Source organism: Hypomesus nipponensis, chromosome 27 (assembly GCF_054491055.1).
Source record: "Hypomesus nipponensis isolate SF chromosome 27, ASM5449105v1, whole genome shotgun sequence".
NCBI lineage: Eukaryota > Metazoa > Chordata > Actinopteri > Osmeriformes > Osmeridae > Hypomesus > Hypomesus nipponensis.
In genome coordinates this window covers 4404783-4432487 of record NC_140387.1, presented here as the reverse complement: position 1 = coordinate 4432487, position 27705 = coordinate 4404783, and the positions used below count along the sequence as shown (strand labels likewise).

The 27705-nt window shown below is 47.1% G+C and overlaps 1 protein-coding gene across 1 annotated transcript in view; it reads right to left on the bottom strand.

Moving 5' to 3' along the window:
* Window positions 1-26802, bottom strand: part of LOC146220493 (transmembrane protein 132D-like) — a 74617-nt gene extending 47815 nt beyond the window's left edge. Inside the window, exons 1-3 of the mRNA XM_084693709.1 lie at window positions 26288-26802; window positions 25844-25926; window positions 1680-2595 (exon numbers count right to left, since the gene is read on the bottom strand). Coding sequence (XP_084549835.1) covers window positions 1680-2595; window positions 25844-25926; window positions 26288-26298 — 1010 coding nt within the window. The 5' untranslated portion in view covers window positions 26299-26802. The remainder of the gene's footprint in view (window positions 1-1679; window positions 2596-25843; window positions 25927-26287) is intronic.
* Between the last annotated feature and the right edge of the window lie 903 nt (window positions 26803-27705).

The following is a 27705-nucleotide window of genomic DNA, read 5'->3' as shown; positions in this document are numbered from 1 at the left end:
GAATATACACGGTATATTCAAGGCTGAGAAGACCATGATGAATGATGATACTTTCTTGTCTGGGTCGGTATTAATATTTAACTGAACAATCCTTTGAAAATCAAGTATTCCACATTTGAAATGTTGTATGGAAAATTTATAGATATCAAGGACGCATCATGACACTATGCCCAGCCTTAGCCCATTCTTCGACATCCACGTTGAAAAGAACATATGTAGCCTGAGCAGCTGTCTGGACGGCTTATCTCCAAGATGTGGTCACTGCTCATGGTCGCTGCAGTGAGACTAAAGGAAGGGGGACAAACCCAGGGGTTCATAAATACAAGACGAAGGCTTCCGGAACACCCAGCACGAGTAGCTGTAAAAAATGCACAGAACATTCACACCCGCACGCGCAGTTGAAAATGTCATCCATCTTCCCGGACAAGAGGTCAGAGGTCACAGTCCTTACGTGCGGGTGACCGCACCCGTCATGGCACCGCACACCGTAGACGGGGCCCGGTGTCACGCGCTTGCACACGAAGCGCCTCCCTCGGAGGCATGAGGCCCTGGACTTGGCACTGCCACACACGCACTCGCCGCCGCCCCACGGAGGGTTTCCTTTAAAGGGCCTTATCATCTGAAAAACTTACCACGGGAGTGGGTGATAAAAAAACACACTAAAAGTGCACAGTAAAAGAGTTGGTCCACAGACATGCACCCATACCAGCGCGCCACCTACTAGCACGGCATCAAAGTCTTCAAGCGGGCCGCTCGTTTCAACATGGCCGATAAGCGTCTGTTCGTGCTTTCGGTTGGACCTTTGTAAGACTGGCGATTTTTGAAAGACTTTGATGTTTTATCGGGGCTGATTAGCAAGTCCAGGTTTCCCCGCAAGTTGGACTCCCGGAGGATATCGTCGATGCTAACTTCTAAAAGTGGGAATTTGTAGCAAAAGCACAGCAGAAAGGCTCAAAGGAAACCCCAAGTAATTAGTTTCAGTGCAAGTACTGACAAAAGAGAACATACGCACACACAGTGCACACTTCATCAATGTTCGTCGTGGTGCAGATGGTGAAAGCAGTGAGGCTTTTTGGATGGTTTCTTGCTTAGCCAGGTTGATGAATTGCCGGAGTTATTTGTCAACGCTGCTCCTTGAGCTCCTCACAGTTTCATCTCCCGTGATTTAGATCTCAGGCTTCTAAGCAGCAAATGTATATTCCTTACATCTTCATTTGCGTGGCCAGTGGAGCGCCTTGAGTCGCTTTGTCACATTCTAATTAGCACTCAGAGTTCAATGAATCAATGACAAGTTTCTCTTTGACGCAGTTCAAAATGAAGCCTTTTTCTATTTATGGGTTTACTTTTTGCAGTTTTTTTAGGGTTGCAGATGACAAAAGCCGTTAGGCTTATAAAGGGGTTTACGTTTATTTGTTTAATAGTGAAATAATCTGTTTAAACAAACACAATAGCTGTTTATATGGGTACTTTAGATTTTTTTTAAGCATTGCTCTTCCTCCACATGTTGGTAATATCTAACACAAGCGTGACATTTAGAGAGGAGGACCATGAACTTTGAATGAATCACTGAAAATCCTCACTGCAAATCCCTATGACTATGGAGTCCCTGGAGAACACAGGTTCATCCACACACACACACACACACACACACACACACGTGGGCTGCCCTTCTGACTCACCTGAGGGTAAAGATCTGGATGGGTGAGAGGCTGGAAAGCGCCAGAAAGGTGGAGACAGTTTCCCTCTGTCTGATTGGTCGAGAAGGCACCATCACCATGAAGTTGCCGTCCAACCTCAGCTCTGAAAGGGGCTGGAACAACCTCACGCTCCCGATGCGCTGCATGGGCGTAGGCCCTGAGAAATACCCCAAGGGCCCCTGCTGCTCCGTACGGATGGTACTGGCCTTCTTGGGGTCCTCAGAGCTGCACTCGCCACTGTCTGCAGACTGTACCATGTAGTAGAGCTCCACGGGGGTGCCCTGGGCTTGCTCTGGAGCCCTCTGCCTCCCGGGTCTGACTGTGGGGGGGCTGAACCAGCTCGCCAGGGGCTCCAGCTCGGCCACACATAACCCCAGCTCCCCCTTGAGCCGGCAGGTGCCCCGGACCTCCTGGGTCTCGTGAAAGGCGAACATGCGGACGCAGGGCAACCTGTGGACGGCGCTGTAGTCGTCCCAGTCCCTCCCGGCCACGTAGAACAACACTTGGACCTTGGGCCAGCTGGGGTGGATCCTGTCGTTGATGATGTATGTGTGGACCTTCCAGTTGAAGGGGAACAGAGCTGGAGAGGAGGGGGAGGCGGAGGAGGACGGGGAGGAAGGTCTGGTGAAAGGCCCGGGGTTCTGGAGCAGGTCCAGGGGGACTGGTTGCTGAACAGAGAAGGGTCCGTAGCTGGCGTTGAGGGACGGCATCCTCCGAGCCTGCTGGATGAAGAAGGCTTCTGTTCGCGCCTGGAGGCTGGAGTTCCTCATCAGGTCCTGATTGGCCTCCTTCAGGAAAAAGGCGGAGTCGGCATTGAGGACCTGGTAGCTGACGGGTAGGTAGGTGGGCATGGGGCCAAACCTCTGCAAGCCTTCCAGAATCATCCTGCTGTCAGTCCCTGAATCGAAGAGAGGGAAGGAGAAAGACAAAGAGAGAGAGTAAGTAAATACGTTGCATATGAATACAAACGTGAGTGGGAGATAGGAAAAGGAGGCTGAAACTGAAAAAAGAAAATAAGCATTTAAACCAAGGACAACCTCAGTTTCATTCTGTCTTCTATTGTCACGAGCCCGGCTCAGGGGTTGAGACAGAACAAAGGGGAACACATGCACGAGAACTATGAACCAAAACCAACTAGTCACCGAATCCGGCCCAATCAGCAGTCCCCAGCGCCTGGAATGGAACAAAACAAAGGAGAGGGGGGGGGGGGAACAGGGAAAAGCAGCAAAAGCAGCCAGCGCACCCAGAGCAAACCCCCCCCCAGCCTTCCAACGACCACAAACCCATGGGCAAACCACGACCAACGGGCAAGCAACAACCAACGAACCCATGGGCAAACCACGACCAACGGGCAAGCAACTACCAACGAACCTACGGGCCACCAACGACCCTATGGGCTACCGACTACCAACGGGCAAGCAACGGACCTAAGGGCCAGCAACGACCAACGGACCCAAGGGCAATCAACGACCAATGGACCTAGGAGCAACCAACGAATGTTTAAGCGGCTGAGGATGACCCTCTGCCCCCATCCCTCAAGACAGGGCACTCCTTCTTCCCATGCCCCGATCCCTGACAATAATGACAGCCCCCCGAGCCACCCCCACCTGGCCGAACCCCACGGTCCGTAGGAGTGCTGCCAAGATCGACAGCACCAAACCTTTTTAGCCGCTTGCCACCAACCTCGATGCCACAACGGTCAGCGAGCCCCAACAGCTGGTCCTTCGACAACCCCGCCAACAGCTCTTCCGACGGAGCCCCAATAAAGTCTCCCACAGCTGCCACAGCCACCAGGCCAAGGTCCACCTTCCACCCGAAGTGTCGGCCCCACAGAAGAGTGCCGCGGACAAACGGAAGGGTCGTCTCTCTCTTCTGAAGTCCTCTTAAAGGGGAGGATACCACCGGGCCCAGGTGTAGCCACCCGACGGCTGAGGAGGCCGTCACACTATTCATTGCAAGACAGTGTACAGCCCAACCCTTTTCATGCATCACTGCATTTATTGTACAGGGTTATTACAATGGGTACCAGTTTTTACAACAGATATCCTTCACCATGACTCGTTCAGGTGACTTCACGCACTCTCTTGCTCACAGAAACCTTTTCATCTTTTTGTTTCTTTATTGTCCTTCTCCAACACACAGCCTCCCCCGCTTTCTCTTTCTAGAAGTTTCAGTCTGTCTCAACTCAAAAGGCACGACTCTCAGATTAGTGCTGGTTTTGTTAGACACCCAGCTGATTGGAGAGAGAGCAAATACTGTGGTATAAAAATGACCAGTTCAGACACTGCGGTACTAGCAAAGTCTCCCCAAGGCATGAAGGTCAGAAGACAGTGTTTATAGTAAATGTCCCAAAACACAAAAAGACAGCATGCAGCCAGTTTGTTATCGGAGGCAGTCGGAGATGGAGACGATCGCAGTAAGAACACAGTGTGAATGAACACAAGTCATTATCAAATAATAACGCAATTGCTGATGTTCTGATTGGGATTAACATCTAAAATCCAGGGTTCGTCCCTCCTCCCACACTCTCCACGCCGCTCTGTTCACATCTACTGCACGTCCTCGTCTGGGCCAAACCAGACCTTTCGATCGGCCCTGACACACCGGTCTGGTCTTGAGCCGCTCCCCTCCCCCGCCCCTCCAACTCTCTCTCTCTCTCTCTCTCTCTCTGTCTCTCTCTCTGTCTCTCTCTCTGTTTCTCTCTCTGTCTCTCTCTCTGTCTCTCTCTCTGTCTCTCTCTCTGTCTCTCTCTCTCTCTCTCTCTGTCTCTCTCTCTGTCTCTCTCTCTGTCTCTCTCTCTGTCTCTCTCTCTGTCTCTCTCTCTGTCTGTCTCTCTCTCTCTCTCTCTCTCTCTATCTCTCCATCTCTCCTTCCCTCCATCTACCATCAGGCTACAGATATTTGGGCTGATGAAGTATCCTGTTGGATGTCATTGATTTCCCGTCCCCGGCGCTAAGGGGAGATGCACCGGTGATTTGTGACGCGTACGTTGCTGCATTGGGCTGGCCTTCCCGCCATCCTGGGGCACCATGGCGCCGAAAATGGCTGCCTAAGTAGGCTCTCCTGGCAAAGTAAATTCCTTGTCTGTGCAAACGTTCATGGCGAAGAAACACCAATTCTGATTCTGATTTTGATTCTGGTGATCCGGTCGGCGTTCAATACGGCAAGGGAGGGTTTCAGAGGCATTCGGAGAGTCAGAGAATCCGACAAAGACAGGGGACAGACACGAAGGGCCCTGCGCGTGCGCGAGAGCCCGAGACAAACAAACGCGGCGGTGGGTCGATGATGAGCCGACGGCTGCTTTGTCGAGAGTGCGCTTGTGGTTCCAGCCTCCTCTCCCTCCGTGTCTGTGAGTGGAGATCTGACACACTGTCCTACTTACCGCGTCAAAACCCAAGACAGCAGAATATACCACATGAGCCAAAGTGGTGTAATGACTTTTGAATGTTTCTCTAATCTTCCATGGCATATCCAGAGTGTAGTAATCTACCAGCCCATAATATACTCCCACATCCCCGGTGGGCTGGTCACTGAGTGGGATTTCATGTCTCTGCCGTAAATCACATTCGGAAAGCTGTTTTCCACAAATGAAAATTCGGATGATTTGTGCAGACAGTTTGACCTCTTTGCCAAATCCAAAGCCTGCCAGGACAACCCTATTCCCCCGTGGACAGGGACTGAACATTCTGACAGACATCGAGAGGGCCACCATACCCTGCTACAGCAGTGTGCTTTGTGATCCAGACCCCCTTGAGATGGAGAGAGCACCTCTTAGCTGGAAAGGGGACAGCACGCTGGCTAATATAACCTGCTCTCAGCGGAACTTCTATGGATGGTGTTGAGAGCGTCTCACCATTAATTACAACTTATTATCTCACACCGTGATTAGGACAGGCTCTCCACAAAGCGAGCCCACGCACGATTCCGACCCGTATGATTCATCAGCTGCGATGAGCGGCTTCCTAGTCCGTAATGGGCAGAGTGGAAATTAATGACTGTAAAACTGAGTGATCTTCTGCCACTGTGAGGCCCCTGCACATCTGATGCTGCTCCGGGGTTACCGCGGTGATGGAGAACCACGGGAAGAAAAAGAGGATGGAAAAAGAGGGAAGAAAAATGGGAGAAGAGCCGATCTCAGTCTATAAATTTGAAACGGGGTGTCCAACAGGGTTAAGATTGACAGTTTGCATCTATGTACCTATGGTATATACCTAACTGAAGTATTGGGATTTAATAACAGATGTAATTGATATATATCCAAGCATGCTCCTTGCCTCAATTATATGGCCAACATCTGTATTATAACAAATAACAATATAGCTAGAGAATCTATGAAATAGATCATGGGTGGATGTGGTTGAAGCCAGTTGAGTTTAAATTAAGAGGAGCTGCTACCAAGAACAGGGTGTTTTCTGTGGCTCGGAAACCAGTTGCTCCTTGTTTGTCATATGGAGAATTAGACGTCAAATAATGAATCTAGCAACCCAATGGCCCGAAGTCGAGCAATTACATTCAAGCAGGGAGGAAGTATAAGAGAGAGAGATGGAGAGAGAGAGAGAGACGGAGAGAGAAAGAGACAGAGAGAGAGAGAGACAGAGAGAGAGAGACAGAGAGAGAGACAGAAAGATAGAGACAGAGAGAGACAGAGAGAGAGAGAGAGAGAAGAGAGAGAGAGAGAGAGAGAGAGAGAGAGAGAGAGAGAGAGAGAGAGAGAGAGAGAGAGAAAGAGTGACAGAGAGAGACAGACAGACAGAGAGAGAGAGAGAGAGAGAGACACAGAGAGAGAGAAAGAGAGACAGAGAGAGAGAGAGAGAGACAGAGAGACAGAGAGAGAGACAGAAAGATAGAGACAGAGACAGAGAGAGAGAGAGAGAGAGAGAGAAAGAAAGAGTGACAGAGAGAGACAGACAGACAGAGAGAGACAGACAGAGAGAGAGACAGTGAGACAGAGAGACAGAGAGAAAGGAATAGATGGTGCTGGTATTGCCTCTACTAATCATCTGAAGTCTGTCAGACATGTGCATGGCCCAGATTTCCTCCCCTCCCCTTACCAGCTGACCTAATTGCATGTGAGAGTGCTTGTACTGACACCTTGTATCAGCGTAAACTAGCATTCCTCCAACCACCCTAATGGGAAATGTAAAAGAGACAGATCTGGACATAAGTGCCAAGTGCTTGAATGCACATAAGGAATAAACAGGAAATGGAAAAACAATCCTTCTCCATTTAGAATTGGGTACTGTCGTGTAAAATTGGGGCAACAGCAATGCATGGCGTACAGTACCATTTCTAACATTTTACAGAAGTCTGTGTTCAGTAAGCTATTGTATTTGTTTCTCAAATCTGCTTAAAAGCAGCTCAAAGGGCAAGCAACATAGCCTGTTTGTTTTCAACAAACATGTTTTCAGCCCTTACATTTAAATTAGGAAAACTTTCGACACCCACAAAATTAAGTTAAATGGCTTTTTCCTAAACCAAGGGGGCAATTATTATTGTCAAATATTAGAATTTCCAAAAACTGCAATCCATTGAAACGAGTAAACGAGACAACTGGCAACCCTACCCACTGGAAAGATGTGAATCACAATAAACACCCACTTCAACGCTCTGATCTGCAGACAGATCCAGATCCAAGTACGGAGACTGGAGTCTCGACCAAGACCATGGAGCATTCTTCTCTCTAGTGTGTGGCGATGTTGTATTATTTTGTCCCAAGATATTGCAAATATCAACTTGTCCTCGAGTAAGAGACACAATGGACATATTTACTAGAACTAGTTTTCTGTCCTCTGAAAACCTTGCTCTTTTTGGGGGAACTGCAGCGTCCTTGGTGTCACCATCAATACTGTCAGTCAACAGACTTTTTTTTCCAGACAAAAAATAGTGAAATGAAAAGGAAAGTCTCTTTAAGACTCTTCAATGGGTACATATGCATGTCATGCACTCTCCTCGGAGCTTTGGCACAGGCAGAATGAATACCGTATCTGAGTCAGCAACGGATCTAGTCTCCATTACCACGTAATACAGCACCTGTATTCCCTCAAACAGAAAACCTTGTAGGCCTAAAATAAAGGGGGACAGCAACTTATTTCCTTACTTGCAATAGCATTTTGTTCATTACTTACATAAACAATGATCGGCTTTTGGAGAAATGCACAGCAGTATTTTAGGGGGTTTAGCTTATGCTCTGATGTAGATTATTCTAGAACCCTGCTGGTTTGAACAAAGTCTTTTCCAACACTGGGCTTGTCATTATATTCCTGCAAATACACTACCCATGATCCTCTAGCAGTGACAGGGATTTCACTTAGTGGGCCAAGTGACAGAACAATACCATCAGCAGAAAGGGAAATATTGTTGATCACTGTAAGCACTAGTGTAGATGGATGCCTGGAGCTCTGATTCTAGCCTCACACCGAACACAATTTGAGCCTTGGTAATTGGAGTGCCTTAAGGGCACCGCCACCCTCTCACCTCCCTTGTGTAGCAGATAATGCAATCTCTCAGGTTGGTGAGAGGGTGCGAGTCGCTATGGCTAATGCCTCTCACCGACTATTACTAATAGCTATAGACAGATTGAACAGATGACCGCGCTAATCGTTATAAGTGCCCCCCCACACATGTAGTTTGACAGTGTGTCACAGGCTAGCAGGGGCGGAGCGGAGGTTAAGATCAAAGTCGGGGGGGTTAATCAGATCACTTAGCGGCTCCAGTTCATCTTCCCTTGCCGGGCACACATTTCTATGCTATTACGATCAATACGCTAAATCATTTTTCTCCCTTTCTGCAAAATGAAGGAATGTAAGGCATTGCCTCAGCCTCGTGACTGCCCTAGATGGACGATGTCAGCCTAATATCTTTTATGGACATCAGCAATCACTCTCAGCCTAGAACCACAGATTGGAGGCATGGGTTTGTGTTTATCCAAAGAACTCGTATGCCTGTATCTGAGTGTTGCTATGCTTATCACACACACAGACTGGCCCAGGTAAGAACAGCATCTACTGAGGCAGAGTTAGGTAAGCACAGCATGCACAGTCGACGGCATCATCTCATCAGGCTGACTCTCTCTCTCTCTCTCTGACTGACACACACGGATAGTGCCGGAAGGGTCACTTGCTGTCTGAGCATGTGCAAGAGGGCCAATCTGTGGAGGGAGAAGAAACGACTGAAGCAGGGGTGATTGAAATCTCCAGAGAGTAGCTTGTGACAGTCATCTGTAAAATGAGTGCGATAACTCCATAATAAGAAAAAATGCTCAATCGAGCCTGGCATTATCAAGGAGAAAGAGGGAAAAAAATGAAATGGAGAAAGATTAACTGGAAAATACATAGCATCGAAAGGTTCACTGTTGCACAAAACATTTGCCATATCTGCCTATGGCATTGTGACAACCACTCAGAAAAACATTTATGTGGAAAAAGTTGCAAATGGTGACAACGCTGCTGTTTATTTGTTTGTCTCTGTGGCAAATTCATTGCACCACAAGCAGCAATTAGAGTGCAGATGTAATTGCTTTAAAAAGCAGGAGGTTTCAAATCCATCTTTACCATTTTTCCCTGTTGGAAATCATATATTTGTATGCCTTGGGAATCTGTAATCGAAAGAAAAAAACTGGGCTCAGGCATTACTAATGACAGACTGGGATGGGAGGTGTTCTCCAGCCTTTTCTTGCATATTCTTAGAAGGGATGAAGCTATATCACATTTGTTATGGTGTGTGTGTGTGTCTGTTAGTTTGTGTGTGCATTCTTCCCAGGTGGGATGCTGAGCAATGAGCAGTGCTCAGGCAGTTGTGGAGAAGAGGACGGGGAAAAAAAAGCTGAAGTGTTCTGCTTTAAGACACATCGGGGATCGAAATGAGCTTTTTAGTGCCGTTTCATCCTGTTGGTTGCCAGTCGACCTGATGCTGAGCTCAGAGGGGGCTGCTGCAGGAGGGATATGAGCGGGCCAGGAGTCGTTTAGCGGATATGAACACTGGGGTGGACTCTTAGGGTGGGGGGAGGGTGGGGGTGGCCAAATGTGCTGAGCAGAGAAATGCTGTCGTTAGCCTTCCTGTAGGGGCGACAATAACTGCAATTTGACTCGAACCACAAGGTTTCGCTCGTGTCATTTAAGGCCTCGGATTGCCCGGAGAACCTGGGACAGCCTTCCCTTTTCCAACGTGGCTTACACCATCATCCGATTCCCCCCCCCCCCCCCGCGCTCGCATTCCGAGGCTGCGCCACGTTCCAAGTCAAATGAAGAGGACGACAGAGACAGATGACACAGAGGTTAGCACAGGCAGAGCCTGGCCTGTGTCATAAATTACAATGTGGGCACATGGTAATCACATCATAGTGGATCGATCCCAGGTAGAGATTATAGCCCCAGGAAGGATGTCTGTGGCCTAATGTGGGGAATTAGATGCAGTAGAAAGAGGCTAGCGAAACGCAATGGGCTGGCTAAGCAGGGACGGTGAATAATGTCTTGGCATTTAGAGCAAGGTTACGCTGCAAAACAGTCTACAGTCCTCGAGTGTTAAGTAGCCTCTTCTTGGCAGTTTTGAGATTCCTGAGTGGTCCTGAATGCTGATCGTGGCATGGTGCTGCTCGGTGTGTAGCTTATGCTGCTAGAGGGGGAGTCAGATGGCTGAGCGGTTAAGGAATCGGGCTAGTAATCAGAAGGTTGCCAGTTCGATTCCCGGCTGTGCCAAAATGACGGTGTGTCCTTGGGCAAGGCACTTCACCCTACTTCAGGGGTCCTCGAGGGCCACTGTCCTGCATGTTTTAGATGTTTCCCTGCACCAACACACCTCTTTCAAATGAATGGGTCGTTATCAAGCTCTGTGGAAGCCGGGTAATGACCATTGATTTGAATCAGGTGTGTTAGAGCAGGGAAACATCTAAAACATGCAGGACAGCGGCCCTCGAGGACCAGGGTTGGCCACCCCTGCCCTACCTGCCTCGGGGGGGAATGTCCCTGTACTTGGATGCTCTGGATAAAAGCATCTGCAAAATGACTAAATGTAAATGTAAATAATGATGAAGAGCAAGATGATGATGAGCAAGATTGAGAGGGCGAGGATGATGGTGATGATAAGATCATCTGAAAAGGATGAGGCAAGTGACACTTCAACCGGCTTGCTAAGGCAAAAAACATTTCTTGACAGTAAACATACAAAAGTATTGCAGTGGACAGTGTGCGGGAGCCACAATGTAAACATAGCATAAAGCTAAGCTGACCCCGTGGAGTTGGATGAGTTTTTCCACACACACACCACAGAAGCAGAATGCTGGATACCAAACAGACCCCTGGATACCACAGAGAGAGAGAGCGCACTTCTTTCCTAGGGAGAAAAGCATATGGACAGATATCCTACTGGGCTAAGAAGTGGGATTCAGTACAGCATGAAAGACAAAGCTCCCCGACAAAAGTGAACACAGACCAGGCCCCATACTAGGACGAGAAATAGTTTGTTGAGCATGCGTGCACCCTGACACGTGTTCGCGAGTGATCGTGTTTTCCGTGCATTTCTGGGCCCCGCGACCCCCCCAGGTCTCCTCTGCAAACTAAAAATGTATTTTGAAGTTGTGCCTCCAAAGGCCTAACTGTACGAGTTGTCCGGATGCATTTCCGGCGGCTGGGTCTTAAGTAGAGTGGTGCCTCTGGCGGAAAAGGGGAGGATTGTGTTCATCATCACGGTTCCTGGAGGAAGAGAAATATGCTTCTGACAGAGAGGAGGTGATAAAGACCGCGGAGGGGTGGAGGCGCATCCCTCACGGCCCTGAGGAATCCAACCCTCTCGGCTAGGATGGAGAAAAACAGGCAGGTCTCTTCGCCCAGTTTTAAGACTCCCTAATCACGTGGAGTAAGGGGTGGGGAGTTAGAGAATAAAATCGAATAAAATACCTCACTGTTGTTTTTCACTAAACTGCTAGATGTCGACCTATCTTCCAGGTTTTGGTCTGCCGCCTGTTCTTGCGGCTAACAGCAGGGGGATGAAGTTTAGCCGGATAATTACCTCGCACTAGCCCTGGGTTTTTCTGAGAAAAAAGCTTTTCAATACGTTTTTCCTTTTTTTTTTTTTTGATGGTCGGTCATAAAATAAGAAGGCGCATCATAAAATGTCTCTGTACCTCTGTGGAAGTCTATAAGAAGCTGTCTCTCTCTCTCTCTCCGCTCCATCACTCTCGGCTGAAATACAACTGAGTGTGCGGCCCCAAGGTCACACAAACCTACAGGTTGAAAGTATAATCTACCCAAGAAAACTGCACTGACCAGCAGGCTGGTAAATAGGCGTGTGTAGGAGAGCAAGCTTTTACCTGTTCAGACATGTGACATCAGATCCTACCTCAACGATGGGAAAAGGTGAAGGTACCACAAACAAACTGGAGGTCTGTTGTGACTCTTGGGAGTTTTATTGAGAGATGACCTAAGTTCTACAGTACCTTACGTACTGAAAGCAAATATAACCATGCTTTCAGTGATAAAAGCCTTGAAGGACATCCTGTGGGCCTCATTTACTAACATTGCGACCGCAGCTTAATCTGCGCCTTTGCCCAACCGCAATTAGCGCACGGTGTATTTCCATTGCATTTTACGTGGTATTTATCAAACCAGATCCTCTTCGGACAATCATCGCCCATTGGTGTTAATTAGCGCGCCGTTAAAAGAGGGGAAAAAACGCCTGCATGTTACTGCCACCATGGGTGATTTGAGGAAAAGAAAAAAGTACAACGAACAGGAGCTATAAATATACACACCCACTCTCCCTTATACCCTCCCAGCAGCGGTAATCTGCGTTTTTACTCAAGTGCGCTGCCTTTGTAAATACGGTGTTATGTCTATACCCGCTATTTCCCGCCTGAAGTGGGCGCATTCCTGTTAGCCAATGAGGCCCCATACTGCATTTACAATAAATATGGTGATATAGTATAGATATACATGAATGTATGTTTCATTGATTTATGTTTTATTTATGATCTTGTGCAACACACAACAAACAAGTGTTTATATAAACTGTGTTATGCTAAAGTCGACCTTCATCAAGCTTTAACCATAATATGAAACATTCGCTTTCTTTGCTCAAGCCTGAATTCTTAGTATAAAAAGACAGACTTCCCTTCCAAGGTCTCATAGTATAATGTTCCCATTAAAAAGAGGTTTCCAATAAATATATGCATTGTACCCTGCAACCAGGCACATACCAATAAAATACAGTTTAATCTTCACTGCGGTTCAGTGATGCCAAACTTTAGCTTAATCTAGAGACTTCTCGATTGGGAAGAGTGTGGGTAGTCACACACCCTGTTGATTCGAAAAAGGCCGGTAGGATGAACTCATATCTTGAACCCACCATACCACCAGCAGATACTGATTGATTTGAAAGCAAAGCTGATTCAACAAACGGGGAATCTCATCCGAGCAAAAAAAACGACCGGAGCCTGTGCCTCTCTCAGAAACCTAAACCGGCAACACGGATGACCCATGGAGGGAGAATAATGCCTCCCACCAGGAAAATATGTACAGCTTCACAGCTGCAGGACATTGCATCAAACCTCTCCCATACAAAGGGCCCCCCCCCCACATAGCAGATTGCAATCTCAATGAGGGAGCCGGCCGAACATCAAAGAGATCCCACTGCATCAGACGCCAACACGTTGGCATGTCAAACCACACTCTGAAACCGAAACAACTCCAAGAAGCTTCTTCGGGGGGTGAGGAGAGCGTTTCAGAGCTTCTCAATGATTGTAATGATGCCTCTGGAAAGAGTGTGGGCTTTTTTCCTTCTTCTTTCTTTGGTTGGTGATGTCAAATAGCCAGTCCTCCCACCGTTTGTGGAGGCGTGGGTCGGTTCCGGACACAGGCGCGTGGCTGTACGTTGCAGAGGAGACGTGAGGGAGAAGGGCCCTCTCGCTGTATCTCTTATCTCTTCACGGTGCTTTCCCCGTCGCTGTACCCCTCAAACCTCGCTAATATCTCTATGACTGTCTCTCCTCGGGATTCTCTATCTGCCTCTTTTCCCCTGCCTCAGTCTCCACCTCTTCCCCTGACTCTGACTGTCTCTATCCCTTCCTCGATTGGCCTGTCCTCTCCTTGCTCTGCCTCTACCTCTCCCCTGACCCGTCTCCCCCCTGCCTCTTTATCTCCCTCCACCTCTCCATGTCTCTCCTGCCTCGGTCTCGACCTCTTCCCCTGACTCTGACTGTCTCTATCCCTTCCTCGATTGGCCTGTCCTCTCCTTGCTCTGCCTCTACCTCTCCCCTGACCCGTCTCCCCCCTGCCTCTTTATCTCCCTCCACCTCTCCATGTCTCTCCTGCCTCGGTCTCCACCTCTTCCCCTGACTCTGACTGTCTCTATCCCTTCCTCGATTGGCCTGTCCTCTCCTTGCTCTGCCTCTACCTCTCCCCTGACCCGTCTCCCCCCTGCCTCTTTATCTCCCTCCACCTCTCCATGTCTCTCCTGCCTCGGTCTCCACCTCTCCTCTGCCTCTACGTCTGAGGCAGAGGAGACAAGCTTACCCTGGGATCTGGGAGAGGCAGTGCTGCAAAGAGACCCGGTCGATACTCAAGCCTCCTATTATCATTTCAAACCCGACCGGCGCTCCCAAAATGAATCTCTCCTTTCTAAGTTAATCGCCTCCCTTAAATAACGGCAAGGAGATGGCTGTTTTGTTAGTGTTTGTGTCGATCGATCTGACACCGAGTGGATGGCTCCGGACAAATCCATTGGATACAGACGGCCTGTCAAAACAGACCCTTCCCCTAACTTTGATTGGTCCTTTATGGGCAGAGAAACACTGAGTCAAGCCAGTGTGAGACATTCACTTAACAAAATCATAGTGCATGATCTGTTTCCCTGCAATGTAACTGCGTGTATTTCAAGAAAGCTTTCAAAGCTGCAAGACCCGATGCTCAGTTGTGGCCTGTAAGTGACTGAGTTCAAAAGCCCCAGTGCTCCAATGGCACTTATTTCTGCCTGCTGTGCCTAGCTTGCTACTGGTTCCCGCTGGATCAGAAACACTGCATTCTCGCTCTGCTCTATGCTAATAATACCAGTCAGGCAGAAAATACCGCAAGGAGAAGTTTCCCCAGTAACTTTGATCATTATTATCTCAGACCTTCCCTCGCGCATTCCAGCTTTTAAAGGCACCACAGATCTTACTGTATAGAGTAAAGTGTCTCAGTCATCTGACACTTACAAACTAACAAAGACCACCTTAAAACAGGAACTCAAAAGAAACTGCATAGACTGCAATCTCACCCACTCCTGCCCAAACTGTGTGAAAAACGCAACAACAGACCTGTATTTACAGTAATTCAACAAATGACCACAGAATATGATACCACAGCAAAAAAAAACCACGGCAGTCCAGCCCGACATCGCCACACAACCTCTGAACATTGTTTGGAGTTCCCTCCAGGGAGCCCTCTCGCTCCTGACTCAGAGTTTGTGCAAAACCCATTTCTCTGCCTCCCAGGGCGTCTCACATCCGTGGTCACACTCCTGGCTGAAGCTGAGATGAGATGGCATCGAGGCCCGAGCTGTGCCCCACGCTGTGCCCCGCGCTGTGCCCCGCGCTGCGCCCCGCGCTGTGCCCCCACTACCGGCTGTGCCCCCACTACCGGCTGTGCCCCCACTACCGGCTGTGCCCGTCGCCCGAGTCGTCTACTGTTAGAACAGTGTCTAAGCAGATCGTCTGTGGTGAGCAATGGGGTGTGCAGAGCAGAAACAATCCCCCCTGCGCTGACTGCGGTACTCTTCCCACTGATGCTAATGTTGCGCCCACACACAAACACACACACACACACACACACGTCCAATTATCTTCATAATTAGCTGTGGGTTCCCATGCTGATTCTAAAGAGGCCAGTAAGATCAACACATATTTTGAGCCAAATGTTCCAGCAGCAGATCCAGCTCTTCCTGATCTCCTGGGGATGCAGACGATTCATCCCTCTGTCCCGCATCATCCATCTGTCCTGCATCATCCCTCAGTCCAGCATCATCCCTCAGTCCAGCATCATCCCTCTGTCCTGCATCATCCCTCAGTCCTGCATCATCCCTCAGTCCTGCATTATCCCTCTGTCCTGCATCATCCCTCAGTCCTGCATTATCCCTCTGGCCTGCATCATCCCTCTGTCCTGCATCATCCCTCTGTCCTGCATCATCCCTCTGTCCTGCATCATCCCTCTGTCCTGCATCATCCCTCAGTCCTGCATTATCCCTCTGTCCTGCATCATCCCTCAGTCCTGCATTATCCCTCAGTCCTGCATTATCCCTCTGTCCTGCATCATCCCTCAGTCCTGCATCATCCCTCAGTCCTGCATTATCCCTCTGTCCCGCATCATCCATCTGTCCTGCATCATCCCTCAGTCCAGCATCATCCCTCTGGCCTGCATCATCCCTCAGTCCTGCATTATCCCTCTGGCCTGCATCATCCCTCTGTCCTGCATCATCCCTCAGTCCTGCATCATCCCTCAGTCCTGCATTATCCCTCTGTCCTGCATTATCCCTCTGTCCTGCATCATCCCTCAGTCCTGCATCATCCCTTTAGTCAGCCATGCAGTCAGCCATGCAGTCAGCCAGCCAGTCAGTGTCATCTCCATGCCCTTACATCTTTCCATTCCAACCTCTACCTACGGCTAGGCCCCAGGGAGACTAGCTTGCCTCCCTCACACACACACACACACACCGATGCAGCTCCTATTGACAGACTCTTCTTAGTACACATGTACACACAAAGACACACCTGCATTAGAGGAACACACACTCAGAGCCACACACACACACACACACACATACTGACATTCACAAACACTTTTAAAAAAATACACATGAGCAAACAATAGATAGAGAATGAAAAGACCATCTTTTGGGACCGACAACATGGAGTTTATGGACCGTGCTCTTGGCATCCTTGCAGGCTGTCAGCAGTCCTGTCTCCCAGGCCTGTGTCGCTACACCCAATCTACCACATTCAATATTTACATAACGCCAGAGGACACGAGCCCAGCAGCCAAAACCAAGCATTTGCATGCACCCGCTGTCTCACTAATTGCCCACATTCGTCTTTCATTTAGCGGGGGATTGAAGTGCAGGAAGAGCTCCAGAACCAGACGAGGCTCCTTTATCTCAGGAACAAGTCGCTCGGCGCCAGCCGGACTGAGGAGTAAAAAGCCCTTCAACGGCTGGCTCCGCTTCTGAACATCTTATGGGTGGTGGGAAAAAAAGAAAAAAAGAGCTCTTTTACTTTTGTACTTGTTGGTCGTTCAAGGCAGTTTAGAAGAAAAGAGAGAGGGAGATAAGTGACTGAGAAGTGGGTCCAGGCTTTGAGGACAGAAATGTGTCCTCCACAATATGTCCGAAATACGGGCAATTTGGACAGTTGTGTAAAGTGGTATGTAATGGAGAGGTGCAGGTTTGCAGACAGAGCAGAGACACGGTTTCACTGACTGGAAGCTCAGTGGACCATTTTCGACAAGTGGGTGTTTTAGGGGGCCAAACATATGAGCACACACACACACACACACACACACACACACATGCACACAAGGCGTATCAGACATGAGCACATTCAAATTAATTTCCATATGATTCAAATGGTATGTGGCGGTAACGGCCTGAATATAATTGGCAAATAAATTGAAGCAACAATTAAAGGCTGTGAAATTACATTGCCGGACAGTATCAGACCGTGGGATCATATTGGGAACATGATTTAAAATAATTGCTGCTTATTATTGGGGAAATAATCTCCAGTATCAAGGGAATTAAAGCAGCGGTAAAGGAAGGAGAAGGAAAGGTACAAGATGCAATGATAGTATAACGACAGAGCTTTACAATTTAATTTGGCTCTTTTTTCTTGCATTATTCTTTTTCTGGTGAAGTGTAAGCAAGTGAAAATTAAACATCTTACCACACTGTCATAAAAGGAGAGTATGCGAATATAAGGAAAATTCATCTAAAAAGTATTGAAGTATTGTGAATGTGACAGCAAATGTGGGGATATGGCTTTGAAAGTGTGGAGGTTCACCTTGTTTGCACACTGGACCAGTGTGCAACTATATATATAGGGAATCAGACTGGTGATCAGAAGTTGTTGGATCAATTCCCCGCCGTGCCCAAAAAATGACATTGTGTCCTTGGGCAAGGCACTTCACCCTACTTGCCTCGGGGGGGAATGTCCCTGTACTTACTGTAAGTAGCTCTGGATAAGAGCGTCTGCTAAATGACTCAATTTAAATGTAAATATATAGTTGTGTGGTTAGATTTGGTCACCCCTGAAAGTTGGGAAATGTCAGCTAGAAATACTTGGGTTATAGAGGTTCCCCACTGCAAGGCACTAGCATTAACAGTTTAAAAGCATCTTGCTCCCATCTTAACTCCAGGTCTTTCACCAACAGCGCTAGATAATCTGTTTCAGATACAATCTATCCAGCGGACCAAATCACATTCCATCAGTCAATTACTGCTCGCAAGTCGATATCACAAGGAAACGAGAAATATTTATTAAAAGCGGAGGGGAAAACCTGATTTTTTGCAGTGTGAATGCGTGGCTGTGGGGGCTGAAATTGGCGCACTCACAAACCTGGATAGATTCTGCACAGTTAATTAAGATAAAATGATTCAATTCTAGAGAGGTTGAACAACGACTGCGCCCGTGCGAAAGGCGGGGGCCGTTCTGATTAGCAGCCAAGCAGGCACATTCCAAGACATTTTGATGCAGGAAAAAAAAAAAAAAAGATTTTGCGTTTTCAATTACACACCCCAACAGCCCCCTAACTACCAAAACCTAACTCATTTGCATGATTGAAATATAATTATGTCTCACCGTAAACTGTAAACAGACTATTGTAGTTCTATTTTGTTTCGTTACAATTGTTTGCATTTTCCCTCCAGTTCTTTAACAGTTGTTTAATGTAGAATTGAGTTGCACAAGTCAATCTCGGAAAGAAGCCTCGAGGAAATGAATTAAGCGAAAACTCTTGAGTCAGAGGAAAACCAAAAACTTGATCAGGAACACGTTTAATAGTGAGAAAAGGAAAGATAAGCAGCAGTGGAATTACTTACATGTTTCAGATTATCACATAACAAAATACTCCTTGTACCTGTCAGTAGGCTGTCTTACTTAGTGTAAGTTACTGTTCCAGAATCTCACTAAAGCTGCACTAGGATCAAATATGAGGAACAGCGCCCACAATTCTTGTCTGAACTACACAATTTTCTCCAGCTCCGAGTTAGATTGATAGTGGTTCCACAAATTAAGCCAAGGAGGAAAACCTGCTTCGCCATAGGCTATTGGCTGGAACAGGATTGCAAGAACATAATTTGTTTGAAAGTAGTGTAGCTTGTCTCATAGTCGTTTCTCCCTCTCTCCCTCCCTCTATCTCTCTCTCTCTCCCTTTATCTCTCCCTTTATCTCTCCCTCTCTCTCTCTCTCTCTCGCTCTCTCATCCTTAACCTGGAGTCGTGTTTTAATACACACACCACCTGGTGAAACAGTTACCATCCAGACACAGCTGCTTACATAGGATTCAGCGCTAACTGGCAAGCAGTCTGCTGGTCATTTCCATGCTAAACACTTGTTCCGTTTAACAGGTGTGAAGATGACCTCCTTTCACCTGATGCCCAGATGGTATTTACCCATCCTGTGTCTTCAATTACACACAGCTGGGGCCAACGCCACTAAACCATGCTCCACAAGCCTAATGTGTGTGTGTGTGTTCATCTGTGTGTTGGGCACTGAAGTGTGTTTAAATCAGAGATCCAAACCCATACAAACACACATTCATTATTGTCTGTTTAGAGTCACCAGCCTCTAAGGATGGACTTCTTCTCCTCTGAAGAGTAACTCAAACTCAAACTGCCTCGGGCGTTTTAATATTGACCTACCTCCAATGTACTGCTTTTTCAGTGTCACCATGCTAGAAGCACAACCTCCACTCAATATCGTCTATTTATTTGGTCACTGCTAAGAATAGCTTTCCAACATGTCTCTCACTAAGGGAAACCGTATAACTTTTTCTAGACTAAATTATCATATAAAGGGGAATATAGAAGAAAAAAACTTGTTATTGCGTGCAATCCTCAGACATAGCACAGCTGCATCAAAGCAAAAATCAATTTATTTTCCACTGTGCATTATTGAGTCACCGCATGCAGCCTGTAGTCTATGAAGTTGCACGTTATAATTAGTCTACAAAGACTCATTGAATATGCAGCAGTCCAGATAGATTATTTGATTCCCAGGCAATGTGGAAAACGAAAATAAATAAGAAAGAATACAAGTTTGTATTTCTGGATGATTACCAAAGCACGGCTGATTCTCTTCCATACTACTCAAAGCAAATTCATCAAGCTCTATTAAAGAAATTAAAGCGCTAATGATAAATAATGCACTCATTTAAGGCTAATAGCACATTCTGCCCCATCTTAGATTCAGTGAGAGTACTTAGATTCACTCAGAGGTTTTTCAATGGTGTTATTACGCTTTCTTTTAAGCTGCGCCTGTCGGTACTGTGTGATGTGATGGTGTGGAAAGAGCCGACACAAGCTGTGAAGAGGAGTCTCCCGCTGGCACTGGGATGGCACAACGTTGTCAAAGCCAGAAGGGCCCTCATGCACCCAGCCTCACTTCTGGCTTGTCGGTTTCGTGCCACAGACTGGCTCACCTGCTCGTGCCAGCTCTCGTCCGTGGGAAAGCGAGCAGGGGATTATCACTGGAACACATTGGGCAGCCCGAGTGCCTCCTTCACATTACGAGTGTTCAGTCCCTCTTAGAATCCTGTCATACTAGACCTTGAGGGTTGAATAGCCAGGGATTGAGACTCTCAATACCTCACATCGATCACGTTCAATGGCAGCATCGTATACAGCCGTCCATAATAACAAAAGGGCCCCTAAACGGACACAACTGCAACGAAAGAAACCATCCATTCATCCGTGTGTTCTAACAACGAAGTACACTACTTCTCGTCCACTCAAAGCCCAATCTTATCCTTGGTGGAGAACGACACAGCGACAGTTGTCAACGTTCTAGAACGTTCCTCCAACATCTTTTCCGTTCACGAGGCAGTGGGTCATCCGCTCAACAGCGGCTTCTGGATCAGAGTCTTTGATCCAACCTTCAGCGCGCATAAGTGCACCCCGCCACTGCCCATTCATAGTTTAATAACAAAGTAAGACGTAATTTTAGACAGGCTGCGGGGGGCCCCATTTCCCCGGCTTTGATTCGCAGTCGTGCAAGGGAGGGAACGCTTGGTGTGGCACGAGGCGCTAGCTAGGCCGGGAAATGTCAGGTCATCAGAATCTGGCGTGCCGGAATCCACGCTGGGAGAGTTCACGGGAAGAAGAGGAAAAATCAGCTCTAAATGTAAATCCAATCCGATGAGCTCACCACAGGGTAAATTAATCAGATTTACATATGAAAGGGCTTCCAGATGTACGACAACAGAATGAAAGTAGTACTAATTAGCCATACAGAGAGGAGGATTTTCCCTGTGTGCAAGCCTGCATACCTGAGATAGGCTAGGTGAGAATTTAATAAAAACAACACAACGTTTACCCCAACATGCTGGGAAACCTGATTATGAAGTAATTGGCAGAGTGGGTATAAAACATCATTAACAATGTCAAGTAGAGCACCAATTAAATATGCCTTGAAATATATGTGTTGTTTCAAGGAGTGTCTATGATGTGCTGGACGGCTTTTGAACCTTTTCAAGGTCCAGCTTCAGGGTGGTTTCTACGGCTACCTAGTGACACTAAACACAGATGGACACCAAAGCACTGCAGTAACATGTGATGCTGTGTGTTGGATATGTTGCCGTGTCTCTGTTGAATGCTGCTGTGGTACGTTTCCCATCAGAAGCGTCGCCTCAGCACTAATCACACGGTGGTCAAACCAAACAGACGCAGAGATCAGCGCACAAATGTGGCATCTGATATTGAGGATTCCGCCAAAGGCAAAAATGGAGGACGCCGTCCAGCATTAGGTGATGGTGTGCCTACAGACTACTGGCACCAGGAGCCCCCCCCCTCCCCCACCCAACCCTGGCTGAGTTGAGCCAAGACATGGATGGCCCACCACACAGAACGAGCCTCATCGGTTACCTTGATTAAAAGCGGCGTGCCCCCTCCCACCACTGCAAGGCGCCAGCTCCTCCCGAGTAGCTAAAACGCCAAGTTTATGGAGATTGGAGACACAGAGAGCCCCAATTACCTGCAGCCGAAACCCAGCGTCAGAACCCTCCAAGCCTACACACAGTCACTAACCCTCAGTGAAACAAAGGGGGATTGAACGGCTCTGTTTAAATACAGACGGCTTGGGTCAGTCCTCCCCTCCGCGTACACCTTTTAAGAGCTGATTTATCCTCCATTACCGGGAGCTGGTTCCAGGTCTGGCTCCAGGCTGGTCTATAGAGGCAGGGTTGCTGTGTTGACTGGAGATACGGGCAAAACGGAGTCCACTGAGACAACAGCTTAAGTGGAATACACTGTGACAATCCTAAATAGTTCGACGAGAGCGTGCCAAGCCTGGCTCACACCATTTAAAAACCATATGGGATTAATATGGAGATCAGATTGAGGGGAAATCTGAGCCCATGGTCTCGCTGTGGTTCTTCTCGTATCGACATCTGGCGTGGTGGTGGTGGTGGTGGTGGTGGAGAAGGACAGAGCTGCGTAGCTGAAGACCCAACCGATTCCGTGCTGTGAAGGCATGGCCGTGTCTCCCCCAGTCTGTGTACAAGAGACACGGCCGCACAATGGTCTCCCGCCGGGGGAGTCTTGGTAGATGTGTGCGGGGGAGGGGGGGGGGGGGTCGCAGCTGGGAGAGGAAATTGGCAGACAGGAGCTCAACGAGAGGGACGCTCACTGGCTGCCTCCCTCGCTTTGTCTGTGGGACGTTTCACAGCAGCTTGGCCAGGAAGGGAAGACGATTGCCTATTCCTTTTCCATTTAGATTCCTTCTGCTGAAACTCTGCCGCGCCCCCCGGTTACTCCTGGTAATTAAATTCCGGCGTGAGGTGAAGGGCAAGAGGAAAGAGAGGGTGAGGTGTTTGTGTGTGTGTGGGAGGGGAGGGGGGTGGTGCTGTTGCTTTCAGTACAATCTTATCATTGATCACAGCCTTTTTGCCACAGAGAAGTTTAATGTAAACGATGCATGGGTCAGCAGTATTGCCTGATGATGGCGGGCTGCCACTCTGTGTGGCTGCCCTGCTGGTGAACTGAGTCGGACTTTAGTGGAAGAGGGGGAGGAGGGAGAGCAGGGGATGGATGGGAGAGAAGGAGAGGGGGGGGGGGCTGGGAGTGGACGACTTAAGGGTCAAACAGTGAGGGGAGGAAGGAATCTAGAATCCCAACAGCAACCTACAGTGTCAAGGTTTTGAGCTTATGCTCACAATGTTTATTTGTGCACTCACACGCAAACACGCACACAATAATACTTTTGAAGCCTGAAAACGTTTTTTTTTTTTTTTGAAATCTATTCCACTATAGAATGTTCCTGTTTTGACTCAAAATTGCAATCTACTGGCTTTGAACATATACAATGCAAAAAAAAAAAATGGAGTCTTCCTTGAGCTCCTGCATTTTTTGCACAGAAATCGATCAGTGTTTCTCTTCCTTTCACCTGAATGTCCTCGCAACAGTAAGCACAAACAGGGCAGCGATAAACTGCAGTTGGAAACCAAAACATTCATGGCTCAGTGTCATCCACAAAGTGCTTAACAATAATTACAGTGCTCAACCCTTGGTAATAGAATACTTTGGAGTCTTAAAACATCAAAGCTCATGATTTTTTTTTCCATTTTTGAGAATATCTAAATGTATTTAAACATCCTTGGGTTTTCTATCTGGGAATATTCATATTGACTGTATATTAACATATAAATGTATACATTAACATTAATAAATAATGGAAGAATTCCAATGTGTCAGTATTGTCTCTGTGGTTTTATGTAAGCATATAATATAAAACCTATGGCTACAAGTTTTGGATGTAATCCTATTTCTAATACACTTTCTAGGTGGAGCCCTGGGCAATGTTTGCTTCAACTCTTGAGGCAGCGTTGCTGAAAATTGGTTAGGGAATTGTGTCCTGGTTTGGGAATCACATTTTTAGAAGTGGGGAAACAGTTTCCCTCAGGTTTCTATTCCAGAGTGTCTATCAAGTCTTGAAATTATAAATCGACTTGTCTAAATAAACCCTCCTCCCCTCCACCCAGTCTCACTCTGTGGCTACATGGATTTGTTGTTGTGTTAAGGGGTTGAAATTTTCAATTTAGCTATTTTCACTCTCCTTACTTTCGATGAAGCCAGGTAGGGGAAACAGATCGATGAGAAATAGCTGTGAATTACCCGGGTTGGAGACAATCAGTGAGAAAGAGCCACTATACCAGCAACACACGGTTCTCAGCAGACGTCATCATCAGATGCCACCCATCCAAACCTTTCAACCCATTATCAATCTCCAACTCCCGTTTGGCCTAAGGAACAGAATCAGTGCAAGCTACTGTCCTCGGTGAGGATGGCAGGCAGGCAGGCAGGCAGGCAGGCAGGCAGGCAGGCAGGCAGGCAGGCAGGCAGGCAGGCAGGCAGGCAGGCAGGCAGGCAGGCAGGCAGGCAGGCAGGCAGGCAGGCAGGCAGGCAGGCAGGATATGACCCCTGAAGAACGACTGTCTTCTATTGTCACAAAAGGTATACCATATCTGTGGTATTCCCTGGTGATTTGAGTCCTGGATTTCCCTGCTGGCTTTTGTAGGAACGACATCAGAGCCTCGTCTCTTCACGAAGAGAAACTTTGCTCAACGCGTCTTCTCTAAAAGTCCTACATTTCCCTCAAGACAAAGAGGAACTCTGCAGAGGATTGGAACCCCAATGACAGACAGAAGAGGGGAGAGAGCAGGCGTCTCTTCTGGGACCGGGAGCTGTCAGTGGAGGAGAGCCGATGTAATCTTTCTGTCATTCTGTCATGGTGTGATCTCTAAGCACTTATTGGTGGGTTCCCCCCCCCCCCATCTTCGTCCTTATTGGATGAAAGCATGCTGAGTGCTTTAGCTGCAGCTCTGCTAGCTATGCTAATATCTAAAGACCTCCTGGAGAGAGGGATCTCAGCTGAATGGCTCTTATGTTGTTTGCCCAGGGAGATGAGTGTGTGTGTGTGTGTGTGTGTGGGGGGGGGGGGGGTCTACACACCTGTAATAGATTTAGAACACTTTCTGAAAGAGATGATATGAAGCCTCCTGCCAGTCATCAGGTCAATCAAAATCAGGCAGTATTAGTGTTGCTGGTCACATTTCCCAGTTCTTCTACCCCCCCCCCCCCCATAATCAATGGGGGGGTACTGTAAAAAAAGACCTTTAAAAATGTTTTTATCTGTTCTCTCATTTATATTTGACTTCCCGTGAAACTCATTAACCATACATGCTCATGCAGCATTTCACTTCAGCGTTAACCAGCTACCATAAACAAGAGCAGTCCAATTAAAGTAGCCTGCCTTCCAGAGATCCACTCCACTTTCTGACCGGGTCTTGTTCCTCGTTAAGGTCCTTATTAACTGACCGGAACTTTACTGGGGGAGAAGGTGCATCCCCCCCCCCCCCTTACACACGGTGTATTTACTGCTTATGTTTACAATGTCTTCTGGCTTTGTCCAATAGTAATTATGCTGTGTTTTATGCTTCTGCAGGGCTGGCCTCGTTCTGCAGTAACACATCTCAAACCCATAGGTTACCTGCCATGGTCACCTTTGTCTCAAAAATAAACACCATCACGCATCCTCTTATGCCTTTGTCAATTGTAACACTGTGGTCAAGCGGTACGTTCTAAAACAGTTCAATCAACCCAGCATACTAGATATGACTCAAATCAATGAGCCGATCTAATCATTTATTTCGGACTCAACACAACTCAGGCTATGCCATCTAATATTGATGGCTAATTAGCAATTCATCATTTGGAGAAAATAACCGATGTCACTATCTCAGCTCGGATTGATTCGATTTTCTACCCTGTTGCTTTCGTATTACAGGAATTCCGTAAATTAGTTTGGATACCAGTAATCCAATAAACACTAATGAAATGTAGTGTGTCAACGTGTACTCTTTTGGTGCATTCCTGAATTGAAGACGCTAAGAAGTTAATATTAATCAACGGCTCACCTCTGCATATCATGAGCACAGCGAATCCCATCATGCAGGAAGGCGTCATCTTCCTCTCGACGTCTCCAAAAGTTCCTCGCGCACTGGAAGGGACAGAAAGACGAAGCAGAAACGGCCACTATCGATGTTCCCAGGGGAAGAGGCCCACAAGTTAGCAACTTCTCTCCTCTCTCAGCAATTAAAACAATATTTATTCTCCATTCATGACGCAGTAGTTTGGGAAAGTCCGGCAATTGCGAGACATTGCTGCTATGGAGGGTAGATTATCCAGTTACCTATAGCCCTAAACGTCTCGACTGATCCCGATGTCTGTTCGGCCAATTAGACTAATATTGCGAAAAGCAATAACCACTTGTAAGCAGCTGATCGATTACTTTTTTGACACTGATGTAGGATTTGTATAAATGCTAGAACTCGGCTATAGAGTCAGCAGTTTACGCTTACGTTAAGTGCATTAAGGATGCGCAAAACCTGATCCAGCCATCATCGAACTCTTCAAATCCGGTTATCTGACTTGGTCCGAAATACGAACGTTCTCCACAGCATTGGGGGCATCTTCCAGGTCCAGGTTTAAACCCCACCGTGTGCGCTGTTGCAAACTGTCCTCAGGTTGTAAGATATTCTGCAATTAACGGTCATTTAATATTTAAGTACCTACGCGAAATATACGAATCGTCCGTTTTAATGCCTCAAAGTTTAAAACCGTGTCTCCATCCAACACGAATGACAAAGAAAAATATGTTTTACAACGAAATCCTCGCTCTTGTAGCTCATACCTTAAACATCACATCGAATTCAAGTCGTCATATGTCCAGGTTAATAAGCTTGTACCCGCGGAGCTCATTTTTGTTAGTTCCAACTATGACAGAAGTCGGTTAATTTACTCTACGATGCCAATGCTCCCAGTCCGTAAAGAAAATAAGTGATTGGACTTCAATTTCCGTGAACCTGCCGCCGCTCCGCAAGGATGTGAGGAACGTTTCGCGCTCGAGCATGTAATAAGGACTGTGTGGTCTGAATGCGTGCGGGGGGCTCATTGATTGGCGTAATATAAGCTGATAGTTAAGTGTTGACAAATAGTTCCCAATGTATGTTTAAAGCTTACAAACCCAATTATTAATCAAATATGTAGACTACATAAGGCTATATAGAAAACTGTTATTTTAGATTCAATTATTTATCCTACCAAATTAGACTGAATTCAATATATCTCGAATTGTCATGTAGTTGACCTAACATCACAATTGTGCAAATTATTCACCACGACAACCGACTCTCACCACTAATTAAAACATTTGTCGGCTTCAAGATAGTTTTCATGATGTACAAAAGTGAGTTTGCAGTCACATGCTACCTGTTGTGTGTCTCAATTGGTAAGAAGTAACATTATTAAGATTCAACAGTGCCCCCTATGGGAAATATCCCCGAAGCTGTTTTTTGACCCAAAGCTGTTTTTTGAGTCTCAACAAATCAACTTGTAGAATACATAATATGAATATATCTTTAAAATAGAAACCTTCAGATAAACGAATACACTGTACATAGAAAATCACACCAAACTGAACTTACATTGCGTTGCAGTTTTATTTCTTTCTGGAAAATATAACAGAATTTTCTAGTGGATATGACACTGTCTTTTGACAGAGACAGTTTTGGAAACCCAAGTCATGATCACACACTACCCCTGTTTCAAAGGCTCAGCATAGGGGACGTAAAAGGACTGCCTAACTACTGACACATGAAAGGAGAGCAGAGGAACAGGCGCAGTCTCTATTTACTCCTGCCGAACTCAACAGCAATTAGAGTCTATCCAGGGAAAACCAGAGACTATGTGATTTTAGAAAGAGGGAATTGTGTTCTCC